The sequence below is a fragment of the Geotrypetes seraphini genome, chromosome 1 (assembly GCF_902459505.1).
Source record: "Geotrypetes seraphini chromosome 1, aGeoSer1.1, whole genome shotgun sequence".
In the NCBI taxonomy this organism is placed as follows: Eukaryota; Metazoa; Chordata; class Amphibia; order Gymnophiona; family Dermophiidae; genus Geotrypetes; species Geotrypetes seraphini.
In genome coordinates, this window is record NC_047084.1 from 129,278,004 (window position 1) to 129,294,079 (window position 16,076).

The window sequence follows — 16,076 nt, forward strand, 5'->3', positions numbered from 1 at the left end:
CTAAAACGTCTATCTTTATTGTCCATTTTCGTACAAATGTCCGTCAAAGTCAAAAACGTCTAGAACAAGCCCTGTTGGACGTGGGAGGGGTCTGCAAAGTGATTGACAGAATACCCAGACAGGGCACCTAAATAGTGGGGTACCTTACAGGGCACTGCTGTGCCATGGCTTCTCCTCACTACAGCTCCCTTATAGGTCACAGTGAGCCCCCCAAACCACCTTCAAAATCCCCTAGACCCACTTATCTACCACCCCTATAGCCCTTATGGATGCAGGAGCCACTTATATGCCAGTACAAAAGGGTTTTGGGGGTATATAGGGGAGTGCACATGTTTCAGTAACAATGCAGTGATTAAAGGAGCTTATGGGCATGGGTTCATCTCTCTATGGCTCCCAAACCCACCCCCAAGATGTCTTAAGCTGCCTCTGGGCTGGACGACTAGGCTTTCCTATGCTAGGCAGCCAGGTGATGATGGTCTGGAGGCTGAAATTTCAAGTTATGATTACAATTTTTATTGGGGTGAGGGGGGGGGGTGTTAGTGATCACTGAGGTAGTGTGTGGGGGGTCAATGATTATCTGGTGAGTTTAGGTAGGTTTTAGTGACTTAGACCATGTTTTAGATGGTCTAAGTCAAAACGTCCAACTTTCCTCTGGGTTCTGTTGTTTAACTTTCGGTTATACATGCTGTACGACTAAGTCTAAGCCGACCCACGTCCCGCCCTCGATACGCCTCCCGAAACGCCCCGTTTAGCTTTGGACGTTGAGCGGCTCTATGAAGGCCTAAGTCGTTTAGAAATACGTCCAAAACCCGGTTTGATTATCGGCACTTGGACGTTTTAGAGAAATGTTCGTCCAAGTGCCGATTTAGGACGTTTTTTGGACGTTTTTCTCTTTTGATTATGAGCCCCATATTCTCTGCAAGGTTTCTTTTTCCTGCTGTAGTAATATGTAGCCCATCAGTGCAATATAGCTTCTTGTCCTTCCATGTATTTTCCCATCCTCCTATGTACCTGAAGCCTTCTTGATGACACCAGGCTCTGAGCCATCTATTAAAGTCCTCTGTGTTTTTCACTCTTTGCTCTCCTTTTCCATATGCAGGCAGTATTTCAGAAAAAGCTAAAGTCTTTACAAAAGGTTTCACGCCCTCACCAAGCTCCCGAAAAGCTTTCTGTGCTGCAAGTGTGGAGTTGTTGGCCAGGTCATTTGTTCCCAGATGGATTACAACATCAGTGTTAAAATCCTTAGCTTCTTCCTTAATTATAGTCAGTATTTGCCTGAAACTCCTGGCAGCTGAGGATCCTGGAAGACATTTCACTATTTTGGTCTCCTCACTTTGTGTTCCAAGATTAATGCCTCTGATGATGGAATCCCCCAACAGTAATAGTTTTCTATTTGGGGCTTTTTTATTTGTGCTAAGGGTGCGCTTTCTCTCTCGAGTTACCTTCACTGGTTCCAGTCCAACCTCAGTTCTATTTTCTTGAGTACTGAAAGCGCACTAGTGGAGTGAAGGAAATTCTGTAGAAGTAATATTTGTGAAGGTGGATGTTTCTGTGTTACATGTTGCAGTCTTCCTGAGCCTACTGTGATTTTTCCTTTAGCAACGTTTCCATTATTTTACCAATAACTGAAGTGATAACTTACCTGCCTGTAGTTTCCCATTTCATCTCTGCAACCACTTTTGTGAAGAGGGTCCACATTCGCTCTTCTCCAGTCCCTTGGAGCCTCTCCTGTCTTTAAAGATTTATTGAACAAATCTTTAAGAGGACCCGCCAGAACCTCTCGGAGCTCCTTCAATATCCTGGGATGGATCCTGTCCGGTCCCATTGCTTTGTCCACCTTCAATTTTTCAAGTTGTTCATAAACACTTTCTTCTGTGAACAGTATTGTATCCACTCCATTCTCAGGTGTAACTTTGCTAATCAATTGTGGTCCTTCTCCATGTTGTTCTTTTGTGAACACCGAACAGAAATATTTGTTTAGCACATTTGCTTTTTACTCATCACTCTCGACATAGTGGTTCATATCTTCTTTCAGTCTCATAATTCCATTTTTTGTCTTCCTCCTTTCACTAATATACCTGAAAAAATTGCTTCCCTTTCTTATATTTATAACCATTTGCTCTTCCGCTTGCGCCAGATGTTTCTCTCTTGACTTTTCAGTTTCATTCGGTATTCCTTTTTGTACTCCTCTTCTTGCTTTTTTTTATATTTCACAAACACCAATTATTTTGCCTTTATTTTTTCCACTACTAGTTTGGAGAACCCTATAGGTTTCCTTTTTCTCTTGTTTTTATTTATTTTCTTCACATAAAGATCAGTAGCTCTATGTAATGCTTTCAACTTGGATCACTGTTTTTCCACTTCCCTTATGTCTTCCCATCCAATCAGCTCTTTCTTCAAGTAATCTCCCATGCTACTAAAGTCCACACATTTGAAATACAGGACTTTTAAGTTTTGTGTGAACAGAATGCACAAGTTGACATTAAGATAACTTTGAAATTTTGACCCTGTATATTTGTTTGGTGTTGTTCCTTTCTTTTCATTGTTCCTTGTTGTTTCTGTATTAGTATTATGCATCTTCCAGCTTTCCTTACATTGAACAATCATGTGCCAGTAATTGACTGAATATGAATTGATATGCTGTTGTTTTAAACGCCCATTATTTACGGGTGGTTTGTGTGCAAGTGCATTCTGAATATCCAATAGCATACTTTGTTAATGATGTCAGCAACAACGTTTTTGCTGCTCTTGGCTATTTACTCCTTGAACACTTTTGACTCACATAGCCATTTTGAACAGAATGTATTAGCTGATAGACATTTTAATTTTCTGCCTATGTACATTTGTTTGGCGCTGTTCTATCTGTTTTGTTTATTGCTCTTTTTGGTTTTCATATTAGCATCATGCAATTTTTTACTTGCTTTTCATTGAGTAATTTTGTTATAATATTTGATTAAGTAGCACATTTTTTTCAATTGCTAGCTCATGATTGATGCTGCATTTGCTGCTTACTTATGATATCTATGAGCACGTTGTTTGTTGTTGCTCGAACATATTTTATATATTTACGCAGAGGCTGGATTGGGGCGGGGGAGTTGGGGTTTTGGGGGGGTTGTTGATTGGTGTGGGTTTATTGAATATAAAACTTGAGCTTGTTCTCGTTGTCATGAGTGTTCATACCTGTTTCATTCATTTTGCTAAGCTCAATAAAATATATTTGAACATATATTTACGCAGCATTTTTTTTCTTTATATATATATATATATATATATAATCTTTGTTCCAGCTTGTTTTTTTTACTAATTTTGATATCATTGGTTTTGCAGATCACAGTGATTCAGCCGTTGGCTGTCTTGAAATTCCTTATGTGACTTGCTGATAACACTGCCTACTTTGGCTAAGGTGAAATACACACCCCTTGAAGAAGCTTTAAGTGAAAACGTCCAGGCCTCCATCGGGCCATTTAAGATAAGAGTTCTTACTTTACGTTTGCTCTGGTTTTCAATTTTTCCACCATATTGCTTATCGATTGAGAGCCTTATGGTTCTTTTGTGGCAGTAAGATCACTGTGACTTGTGGTATTTTTTCAATCAAGTTTTTTTTGAAAAATATAAAAACAACATATAAATTTAGTTATAGAATGTTGATCACTTAAAATTATTAAAATAATTTTCACATACTGGTATCACAATGAGGTTTTGACCTATGATAAGAACGTCTACCCTAATATGTTGTCTTTGCAAAAACTCAGTTTTTTTGACACCAGGGGAAGTTGAGGTCTTTTTCCTCGTGTTTATCGATATCATTTTCACTGTGTTTATTTTGTATATCATTTTGGAGTGATTACACACTTGTTCTCCCTTTTATTTTGATCTACTGGTCTCAGTAAGCCAAAGGGCACGCACGGTAGGTGGAAATTCAACTATTTCGGACAGCAGCAGCTGAACAGCAAAACAGCTCCAAGACAAGGTATGTTTTGAAAGCAAGTTACCGAGACAGAAAATATGCTGTTAAAATCTGCCTTGTTAAAAAAAAATTTAACAGCATGATTCTTTTCAAATTAAGGTCAACAGGCATCCTTTTTATCCAGAATCACATTTAAAGTACCTCTATACCAGTATAAACTCCCTAAGCAAACTTACCAATTAAAATGCTGCTGACATAGACTGGCAGAATAAAGTGACTAAGTAGTGCTCCTTGCACACCCAATACTTCCCATCTTGTCAGTTTGTCACTAGAAGACATACTGCTTACTGTACTGGTAACTTCACAGAGAGAATATACAGCTGGATAATTCTTGCCTTCTACAGAGATATGGAGACTGAGCTCTTGGTTAGCTTCATGTGCTCCAGCGGAATATGGTGTGAGACGTCTATAGCAAAAAATGAAAGCATAATGTTCAACTGAAATTTTCTTGTGTAGTATAATGGACAAACTTGTAAGTGCCTACAAAAACCTGCTTAGTAATAAAAAGTATTCTCTAAACACAGCAAGTGATCAATTATACAGCACTGACACTTCTTATAGACAATCAACTGCTTTTTCTAAAATCAAGCAATTCACCTCGTTACATAGATGAGAATAATTTCTTTAAATATATATGAAACAAAATTAATCATTGTCATCATAAAAGACAGCAGCAATCAACAGGGTAGGACAGTAACTTAAAACCAACCAACCCCCCCAAGTTTTAAAAATATTAGCCCTGGCAGCTATAAAGACCTAGAGTAGTGGTTCTTAAACCTGTCCTGCGGAACCCCAAGACAGGTTTTCAAGATATCCCTAATGAATATGCATGAGTGAAATTGACCTATAAAGTAGGTAATAGGTATGCAAATTTCTCTCATGCATATTCAGTATTCTTAAAACCAGCTATTAAATATTTAATACAAACAAGTAATATCTGAATCAATTCAATTTTAATTTATCTCCCACAATTCATTTCATTACAGTACTTTTACAACTTAACAATACTTAATTTATTAATAAATATCAGAATAATTTAGTCAGTGAACCTAATCCCCATCACTCACACTCACTTCCCAACTCGAAAGACTACGACAGGAGCTCATGGTAGCCATTTCCTATGAGTGATCTGCACGAGGCAGGAGCTTAGGAAGATTGCTCCTGCCACGAAAGCCAGCTAGACCACCAGGTAAGGACCGGGATGCCAGTGAGAAGGCGGGAGGGAGGTGGGGAGTACAGCTTTATTTAAAAAACAAACAAACAAACAAATCGCGAATAACCGAATCCGCGGATACTGAAACTGCGGATTTGGAAGGAGAAGTGTATACTCAAATATAAACCAGGATTTTTGGGCTACATAATTGGCCCAAAAATGGGGGGGGGTCCTGGTTTTCATTTGGGCCAGCGTCTCCTTCCCAGAATTATTGCAAGCCGACGCCAGGCTCTGCACCCTGTCCTGTCCTCCTACCTCCTCCTCAGATCCCAGGTGGTCCAGAGATGCAGCGGGCAGGAGCAAAATATTAGGTTTCTTATCTCTGCTAATCTTCTTTCTTGTAAATCTCCTTTGTAGTCTGAATAGTAGAGTGTTGTCAATCTCATGCAGCCATAAACTGTAAGGAACTCAAAATAAAGTCTAACCCCTCCTCCTATGGTCATCTCCTACGACACTCCCCTTGAAGATCAGTATACAAGCCAGGTAGATCTACAGTAAAGACAGGAAGCACAAGGAGGGAACTTCCCGCTACATAATCCATTCTGCTCATGACATAGAATTTCAAAACTGTTATTGCCCTAAAGCAAAACATAGCATAAACATTCAACTTGAACATGAAACAATTTGAAACTGTACAAATTTGGAAAAAGGAGACACAGCCTGAGGGTTCAGAAGGGGGCAATCACCCGGGAACCCCTTAAACTCTACATTAAAGGACAATAATGGTATTTTCAGTGAGGCTGGTCGAAGACAGAAATCCAGCTTACCAGTTAAGAACATAAGCAATGCTTCCACTGGGTCAGACCTGAGGTCCATCATGCCCAGCAGTCCACTCACGCGGCGGCCCAACAGGTCCAGGACCTGCGCAGTAGTTCCCTATCTATACCCCTCTATCCCTTTTTCCAGCAGGAACTTGTCCAATCCTTTCTTGAAATCCAGTACCGTACTCTGTCCTATTACGTCCTCTGGAAGTGCATTCCAGGTGTCCACCACACGCTGGGTAAAGAAAAATTTCCTAGCATTTGTTCTAAATCTGTCCCCTTCCAATTTTTCTGAATGCCCTCTTGTTCTTATATGTTTTGAAAGTTTGAAGAATCTGTCCCTCTCCACTTTCTCTATGCCCTTCATGATCTTGTAGGTCTCTATCATATCTCCTCTGAGTCTCCGCTTTTCCAGGGAGAAGAGCCCCAGTCGCTCCAATCTGTCAGTGTATGAGAGGTTTTCCATGCCCTTAATCATTCGTGTCGCTCTCCTCTGGACCCTCTCAAGTGTTGCCATATCCTTCTTAAGGTACGGTGACCAATACTGAACACAGTACTCCAGGTGCGGGCGCACCATTGCCCGATACAACGGCAGGATGACTTCTTTTGTTCTGGTCGTAATACCCTTCTTAATAATACCCAACATTCTGTTTGCCTTCTTCGCGGCTGCTGCACATTGTGCCATTGATTTCATTGTTGTGTCCACCAGTACACCTAAATCTCTTTCAAGGTTACTTCCCTCTAATACTAATCCCCCCATTCGGTAGCTGAACATCGGGTTCTTTCTCCCTATATGCATGAGCTTAATGGTGAGGGCACCTGTAGGGATGAAAATTTGAACGTCCTGAGCCCTGGGCGAGGCTTACTGCCTGGTAGGACCTTCGGCTTACGGCCCTGAACACTGGCCATGAGGTCAGCCAGACCCTGGCCGAACAAGAGCAGGCCCTTAGAAGATAATCTGCTCAGTGTGGCCTTGGAAGAAGAATCCAAAGCATTCTTCTGGCTGACACTGAATAAGCTCCTAGGTTAGTAAATACCTTCATCATGCCATATAGGGCGTCCGCTAAGTAATCCACCCCGGAGACCAGAAAATCTAGGTCCCGGTGGACTACATCCTCAGGATCATGGCGGAGTTTGGAGTGACATGCTTGAGTGACAAAGGAGGTGGCCGCTAAGAACATAAGAAGTACATAAGAACATAAGAAGTTGCCTCCGCTGAGGCAGACCAGAGGTCCATCTTGCCCAGCGGTCCGCTCTCGCGGCGACCCATCAGGCCCACTGCCTGAACAGTGGTCTCTGACTAATTTTACCATTTACCTCTAATCCTATCCCTATAATCTTACCTCTACTCTTATCTGTACCCCTCAATCCCTTTGTCTTCCAGGTACCTGTCCAGACCTTCTTTGAAGCCCTGTAGCGTGCTTCTGCTTATCACATCCTCCAGTAGCGCGTTCCATGTATCCACCACCCTCTGGGTGAAAAAGAACTTCCTGGCATTTGTTCTAAACCTTTCCCCTCTCAATTTCACTGAGTGCCCCCTTGTACTTGAGGTTCCCCATAGTTTGAAAAATCTGTCCCTGTCCACTTTTTCTATGCCCTTCATGATCTTGAAGGTTTCTATCATGTCTCCTCTAAGTCGTCGCTTTTCCAGCGAGAAAAGCCCCAGCTTTTTCAGTCTGTCAGTATATGAGAGGTCCCCCATACCCTTTATTAGCTTAGTTGCTCTTCTCTGGACTCTCTCAAGTACCGCCATGTCCTTCTTGAGGCACGGCAACCAGTACTGGACACAGTACTCCAAGTGCGGGCGCACCATTGCACGATACAGTGGCAGGATGACTTCCTTCGTCCTGGTCGTGATACCTTTCTTAATGATACCCAACATTTTGTTCGCTTTCCTTGAGGCTGTGGCGCACTGCGCCGACGCCTTCAATGTTGTGTCTACCATCACTCCCAGGTCTCTTTCAAGGTTGCTCACCCCTAGCTGTAACCCCCCCATCTTGTAAGTGAACATCGGGTTCTTTTTCCCAACATGCATGACCTTGCATTTCCCTATGTTGAAGCTCATTTGCCATTTTTTGGCCCACTCTTCCAAAAAATGGCAAATGAGCTTCAACATAGGGAAATGCAAGGTCATGCATGTTGGGAAAAAGAACCCGATGTTCACTTACAAGATGGGGGGGTCACCGCTAGGGGTGAGCAACCTTGAAAGAGACCTGGGAGTGATGGTAGACACAACATTGAAAGCGTCGGCGCAGTGCGCCACAGCCTCAAGGAAAGCGAGGCTGTGGCTGTGCCCTAACTCCTGCTGCTGCCGAATCGAAGAGGCGCTTAAGGATGAAATCCACTCGCCTATCCTGAACATCTTTCAGCACTACCCCTCCATCAGAGGGCAAAGAAGTACGCTTAGAAAGCTATGCCACAGCCGAATCCACTTTCGGTGGAGCCAGGTGTTTGGAGAACTCTGGGGCCATGGGATACAACCTTGCCATGGCCCTAGCACATTTGAGGGGACCCTCTGGGGACTCCCAAATTTCAGAAAGGATCCTAGCCAAATCCGGATTACCCGGAAATGAGGCAAACAGCGGACATTGGTCACTTATCAGGGAACATTCCGCCTGCTCGGGTTGATCTGAATGCAGGTTCAACTCTCATAAGGACTCAGCAATAATATCTGTCAGACAGTCTTAAACAGTCTGCGCACGGCCGGGTCATCCCCAAGATCCCGGGACCTACTTGCTTCTTGATCACGAAGATCCGCTAGATTAGCTACATCAGCAGACACTGACGAGGAAACCTGTGACAACAGAGGAATGGAAATTGAAGCTGAAGTGATGCCGGGAACCGCCCGCCTGCTCTCCGGGGTCCCAGAGAAGGAACACAGCAACATGCTGGAATCCAGTGGCTGGGAAGATCCCATCTGTTACGCTGGATTCTGAGTTGAAGGAACAGGCATGGCCTTTTCAACCAAAAACACCCGATACATCATAGTACCAAATTCTGGAGGAAAGAATTCTCCTGCGGCCAGAGCCGTTCTACGTGCATCTGATCTAGAGTGCTTAGAGGACTTATGGGATTTGTACCCAGAACTGTGCTTGTGTTTCATTGAAGCGTCAGTTTTACCCTTTACCTGGTCACCGGACACACCTTTTGCATTGCCGGTAGTATTAGAAGTGAGGGGAGTGGGGGCTCTCTGGAGGAGCGAAATCCACGCATACCTCACCCCCCTCGTGGGCCGACACGTGAAACATGGCTGGGAATCTGACAACCATCCGCTGCAAATGAGGCATGAATCCATGCCATCATGTCCTGAAGAGGCCATCTGAGAAGTTTGGAGCGTAAATGAAGCTCCTAAGTACAAAAAAATATACTTTTGAAAAGTTTAATGAAAATCCAAGATGGCCACCACAGGTGCCGATTTTGCCCTAAACCGGCCCAGGAAAAACACAGGGAACCTGGAAAACAAAGATTTTGCGTTTTTATAGGTTAGGGGGTAGGGGGTTTAGGGCATGCAGGGAAACCACCCAAAAACCCCTTTTCAGGACCCCCCAAAATCGCCAAATCAGCGTGCACTCATTTACTCACAGTGGCATGTGCTGCAATAGAAAAGAATGACAGGCAAATTTAAGACACAGCATGCAAGGAGATCAGTACCTTAGGAGCTGAGAAAACTGGATTTCAGGTCTTCTGACCGCCTCACCTTCCTGGTCACCTCAGTCAGTGACTATCAGGACCTCCAGAATAAACAGGGAAGGTACGCAGTCTGGGCCCAATCCCAGGCGTGTCTCCATGGAACCGCAAAGCCTGCACTCTACACCTTAGCAGACAAACCCAGGGTGAGTTAGCTCCTGATCCTGGATCTTACCTACAGGCTGACCAGGGAGTTTACTACAGTGGCAGGGAACCCCCCCAGATGCAGACAATTTTATATAGAAAAGTCTGTGATCTCCTGCCGAAGGATATCCCCTTAGGGCGAATCTGCAACACTGGGCAAGACCCGTGTCAAAAATCAAATTAATACACTAGAATTTTGCAAAATAAAATAAGAGATAAGCCCCTACAACATGGCTGTAGTAAGCGAAAACTGATCTTCAAGGGGAGTGTCATAGGAGATGACCACAGGAGGAGAGGTTAGACTTTGTTTTGAGTTCCCTACAGTTTGTGGCTGTATGAGATTGACAACACCCTACTGTTCAGACCACAGAGGGATTGTACAAGAACAAGCTTTCTGCACTCCTGCCCCGCTGCTAACCCAGTCGGTGGTGGATGCTGCGCGATCCGGTTTATTCTGCTGCAGAGCGGCGCTCCTGCTCAGCACTGAGTTTCAAGTTTATTTAGGTCTTGATATACCGGTTTTATAAACAAAGCAGTTTCCAATTTAAACAAAATATTAAAAGTTTAAAAAAATATAAAATAGAGGGAACAAATTCACAGACATAACATGATACATATGGGCAGATGGAGAGGATACATCGCGAAAGAGCTAGTTAAGAAGCCGCTCAGCGCCGAGCGTGCTCCTGCTCATTGCTGCTCAGCGGCAGAAGAAACTGGTTTCCATGGCAGCCACCACTGACTGGGTAAGCAGTGGGGCAGGAGCGCAGAAAGCTTGCTCCTACCCGCTGCACCTCTGGACCACCAGGGACCAGTAGAGGAGGTAGGAGTACAGGGCAGGGAGGAGGGACTGGGTGCAGAGTCTGACAGGTGTGGGAAGGAAAGGAAGAAGGCTGGGTGCAGTGCCTGATAGGGGAGGAAGGAAAGGGGCTGGGTGCAATGCCTGACAGGGGAGGGAGGGAAGGGGGCTGGGTGCACTGCCTGGCAGGGAGGGGGATGGGTGCAGAGCCTGACAGGGAGGGGCATTTGAATATTCGAGTCAACCATTTTTCCTCCTTTTTTGGGGGAAATGGACGTCTAGACTTATATTCAGATCGACTTATATTCAAGTACATATAGTAACTGCATCAAAAATATAAAAAAAATGTACCACTATGAATGAGTACAGATGTGTTCAATATAGAGCTAGAAAAAATGTGATATTCTTATATTGCATGAATGCATATGGTGTTGAAGAAGAGAAGTAATATGCGTGGTGCGTGCAGTCTCGAAGTTTTGCTGGGACATGGAGTGACAGTGCACTTTTCCGCTGTCTATGCCAGGCTCTGTGAATGACATTGCCCACATGTGAGGATATCTGCCTGCTGTCCATGGATAACAGCTGTTACGGTAAGTAACTGTGCTTTATCCTTAGACAGGCAGACAGCACATTCTTATATGCGAGACTTCCTAACTTTAGTAAAGGGGATGGAGGGAGAGTTGGCCTCTAAGGAAACAAATGCCTGTTGCCTTGCAAGAAAATCAGATATACAATCTGATATAAGTAGGCGGAGGCAAGGGAAGGAAAATAAATAAAGTAGAATTAGAAAAACCCCATCCTCAACAAGAGGAAAAGGGAAAGAATGCAGGGCAAAACTATATGTAAGGAGGTTGTAAAATAAGAGATGACCTCATAGCGGCAGGGGAATCCAAGCACAGGCGAGGGAGACATGACAGATTCAAGAAGAAAAGAATAAATGGATACTGGCAAATGTACATATATGGATGACCAGACCAAGAAGAGCAGTTGAAACCAGTCGTGTCCCAGGTAGACACAGATGGGTAGGGAAAGGGAATTTTGTCAAGTAGAATGACAGCATGGTTCCTGTTGAATAGAATAGTTTTATAGGACAAAAGGAAACACACCTTAGTAAGGAGAGGAAGTTGTTAGTATGGAGCTTAGAAAGCAAATGAAAAGAAAGTGGCAGACTGGGGGCAAAGCCACATATTAAAAATGCTCCCCTTGAGAGCTGTGAAAGAGCTCTGGTGTGTCTTGAAAAATGAAAAGAGCCAGTGCAAGGATAGCAAAGAAAAAGTAGTACTTCTCAAGAGATATGCTGGAAAAACAGGTAACCAGCAAAGAAGTTTAGTAAAGAAATGATGAACAGGGAAATGTTGGATAACCCCGTAAGGAAGAAAATAGAGGGATATGTAAATTTATGTGCAGGAACTGGCCTAATCTTCAACTGAAAAGAAGCGGAGGGAAGAACTTAGAAACTTGAGGATCAAGTAAGAGATATAGGACCTTTTCCTAATTAAAGGAAGGAATGGTATAAAGAAGAACTACCATGAATCTGGTTGCGAATTGTGAAGTACAGTAAGAAAAAAAAAAAAAAATTTATATATATAACTAGCTGATGCCCTGGCGTTGCACGGGTATTTAATTATAGCAATAACACTGTAAATGGATTCAAATAAAGATACTTTATAGTGGTGAATGAAAGTATTTTTTTACAGCTTAATAAAAAGTACAATATTCAAATTATAAAGTGAAATATTTGACAAAATGAATACAATACAACTAACGCAAAACGTGATTATAAACAACAATTTTAGTTTCACCTCCTGGAGCAAGAACATATAAATTCTTGGGTGAACCCACCCTTGAGCAAGCAACATAGAGTTGTGGGCCGCGAGACCCCCAGAACGTATCACCCCAGGTAGTGAGGGATCTGCATACCAAGTTTCGTCCAAATTGGTCAAGCCGTTTGTGAATTACTGTGAGAATGGCAGCTTTTTACATTTTTTCCATTGACATGAATGGAATCTGATTTCATGTTTGTAGCTCCGCCCACGTGTGCAAGTGGGCCGCGAGACCCCCAGAACATATCATCCCAGGTAGTGAGGGATCTGCATACCAAGTTTCGTCCAAATTGGTCACAGTGAGAATGGCAGCTTTTTACATTTTTTCCATTGACATGAATGGGTGAAATCTGATTTTCTGTTTGTAGCTCCGCCCACATGTGCAGGAGGGCCGCGAGACCCCCAGAACATATCACCCCAGGTAGTGAGGGATCTGCATACCAAGTTTTGTTCAAATTGGTCAAGCCGTTTTTGCGTGATCGCGGCACATACACACACACATACATACCTCCGATTTTATATATATAGATACACACACACACACTGGAGGAGGGTCACAAGTGGTGTTCCTCAGGGGTCAGTGCTTGGACCACTGCTATTCAATGTATTTATAAATGATCTAGAAACAGGGACGAAGTGCGAAGTAATAAAATTCACAGATGACACCAAACTATTTAATGGGGCTAGGACTAAAGAGGACTGCGAAGATTTACAAAGGGACCTGAACAAACTAGGGAAGTGCGCGACGAGATGGCAGATGAAGTTCAATGTAGAGAAATGTAAAGTCTTGCATGAAGGAAACAGAAACACGAGGTACAACTACACGATGAAAGGGCTGGTAATGGGTGAAAGTAGCCTAAAAAAGGACTTAGGGGTACTGGTAGATAAGACAATGAAACCGTCGGCCTAGTGCGCAGTGGTCTCTAAGGCAGTGAACAGAAAGCTAGGTATCATCAAGAAAGGTATTACAACCAGAACAAAGGAAGTTATCTTGCCGTTGTATCGGGCGATGGTGCGCCTGCATCTGGAATACTGCGTCCAATACTGGTCGCCGTATCTTAAGAAGGACATAGCGATACTCGAGAGGGTTCAGAAAAGAGCGATGAGATTGATAAAACAACATAAAAGCATTGCCTCTGCTGGGTCAGACCAGAGGTCCATCATGCCCAGCAGTCCACTCACGCGGCGGCCCATCAGGTCCAGGACCTGTATAATATTCTTCTATCTTCCATATCCTTCCATCCCTTTTTCCTTTAGGAATTTATCTAATCTTTTCTTGAATCCCGATATCGTGCTCTGCCCTATCACACCCTCTGGAAGCTCATTCCAGGTGTCCACCACCCTTTAGGTGAATAAGAACTTCCTAGCGTTGCTTCTGAATCTGTCCCCTTTTAATTTTTCTGAGTGCCCTCTTGTTCTTGTAGTTTTCGAAAGTTTGAAGAATCTGTCCCTCTCCACTTTCTCTATGCTCTTCATGATCTTGTAAGTCTCTATCATGTCCCCTCTAAGTCTCCACTTTTCCAGTGAAAAGAGCCCCAGTTTCTCTAGTCTTTCAGCATATGAGAGGTTTTCCATACCTTTTATCAATTGCGTCGCTCTTTTCTGGACCCTCTCGAGTAACGCCATATCCTTCTTTAGGAATGGCGACCAATATTGGACATAGTACTCCAGATGCAGGCGCACCATCGCCCGATACAATGGCAGGATAACATCTTTCGTTCTGGCTGTAATACCTTTCTTGATAATACCCAGCATTCTATTCGCCTTCTTTGAGGCCGCTGCGCACTGTGCCGACGGCTTCATTGTCTTGTCCACCATTACCCCTAAGTCCTTTTCTAGGGTACCTTCACCCAATTCCAGCCCTCCCATCGTATACCTGTACTTTGGGTTTCTGTTTCCCACATGCAAGACTTTACATTTCCCTACATTAAATTTCATCTGCCATCTCGCCGCCCGCTCTTCTAGTTTGTTCAGGTCCCTTTGTAAAGCTTCAAAGTCTTCTTTTGTCCCAACTGCACTAAATAGTTTGGTGTCGTCTGCGAACTTTATTACCTCGCACTTCGTCCCTGTTTCTAGATCATTTATAAAAACATTGAACAGCAGCGGTCCGAGCACCGACCCCTGCAGAACACCACTCGTGACCCTCCTCCAGTCAGAGTAGTGGCCCTTCAATCTTATCCTCTGCTTCCTACCCACCAACCAATTTTTGATCCATCTATTTACATCTCCTTCCACCCCATGGCTCTTCAGTTTCCATAATAGGCGTTCATGGGGTACCTCAAAGGCTTTTTGGAAATCTAAGTATAGATGTCTATGGGGTCCCTTTTGTCCATTCGTTTGTTAATTCCTTCGAAGAAGTATAATAAGTTCGTTAGGCATGATCTTCCCTTGCAGAAGCCATGCTGGCTTGTTTTCATCAGTTTATTTCTTTCGAGATGCTCATCGATGCTGTCTTTTATCAGCGCTTCCGCCATCTTTCCTGGAACCGAAGTCAGACTTACCAGTCTGTAGTTCCCCAGGTCACCTCTTGATCACTTTTTGAAGATGGGCATCCCATTTGCTATCTTCCAATCTTCCGGGATCACGCCTGTACTCAGGGATAGGTTACAAATTTGCTGTAGTAGTTCCGCTATTTCCTCCTTTAGTTCCTTCAAAACCCTGGGGTGGATTCTGTCCGGGTCCGGAGATTTGTCACTTTTTAATCTATCTGCCTATATACGTCTCTGAGGCTTACCTTCATTGATGTTAATTTTTCTACCTGGTCCCCTGTGAAGATTTTTTCAGGTTCCAGAGTACGTTATAGGGCAGAGTACGTTATAGGGCAGAGTACAGTTTTGGGGTTTAAGAAAGGATTGGACAATTTCCTGCTGGAAAAGGGGATAGAAGGGTATAGATAGAGGTTTACTACACAGGTCCTGGACCTGTTGGGCCGCCGCGTGAGCGGACTGCTGGGCGCGATGGACCTCAGGTCTGACCCAGCGGAGGCATTGCTTATGTTATGTTCTTATGTGTCCTCCATTGTAAATACTGACGAAAAGAACATATTTAGTCTATCCGCCACCTCTTTTTCCTCCTTCACCACTCCTTTTCTATCTCCATCATCCAGCGATCCCACCTTCTCCCTAGCCAGCTGCTTCCCTTTAACATATCTGAAGAACGGTTTGAAATTTCCTGCTTCCCTGGCTAGCCTCTCTTCATATTCTCTTTTTGCTCTTCTAACCATGCGGTGACATTCTTTTTGATGCTTCCTGTGTTCTTTCCAGTTCTCCCCAGTTTTGTCCATTTTCCATTCCCAGAATGAATGTTTCTTGTCTCCTATTGCTTTCCTCACTTCTTTGGTTATCCATGCCGGGTCTCTAGTTCAGTTCTTTTTGCATCCTTTTCTAAATCTGGGGATGTACAGATTTTGCGCTTCACTCACCATGTCTTTGAATAGTGACCAGGCTTGCTCTACAGTCTGGGATTTCTTTGAGTTGCTCCTAAGTTTCTTTCTTACCATTACTCTCATCGCTTCGTAGTTTCCTTTCTTGAAGTTTAAAGTTGTCGCTGTGGTTCTCTTCCCTTTCGATATTCCAACTTCAACTTTGAACTTGATCACGTTGTGATTGCTGTTTCCCAACGGTCCTACTACTTTCACTTCCTTTGCTGAAATATTGGAGAAACTTCCTATGCTGAAAGATTGGAG

General features: G+C 43.5%; 1 protein-coding gene across 8 annotated transcripts in view; it reads right to left on the reverse strand.

Annotated features, from left to right (window-relative positions):
• Positions 1-16,076, reverse strand: part of ADAD1 (adenosine deaminase domain containing 1) — a 226,045-nt gene that overhangs the window by 42,624 nt on the left and 167,345 nt on the right. For all 8 annotated transcript variants that reach the window (XM_033938463.1, XM_033938517.1, XM_033938507.1 and 5 more), the window contains one exon: positions 4,144-4,373. In XM_033938463.1, coding sequence (XP_033794354.1) covers positions 4,144-4,373 — 230 coding nt within the window. The remainder of the gene's footprint in view (positions 1-4,143; positions 4,374-16,076) is intronic.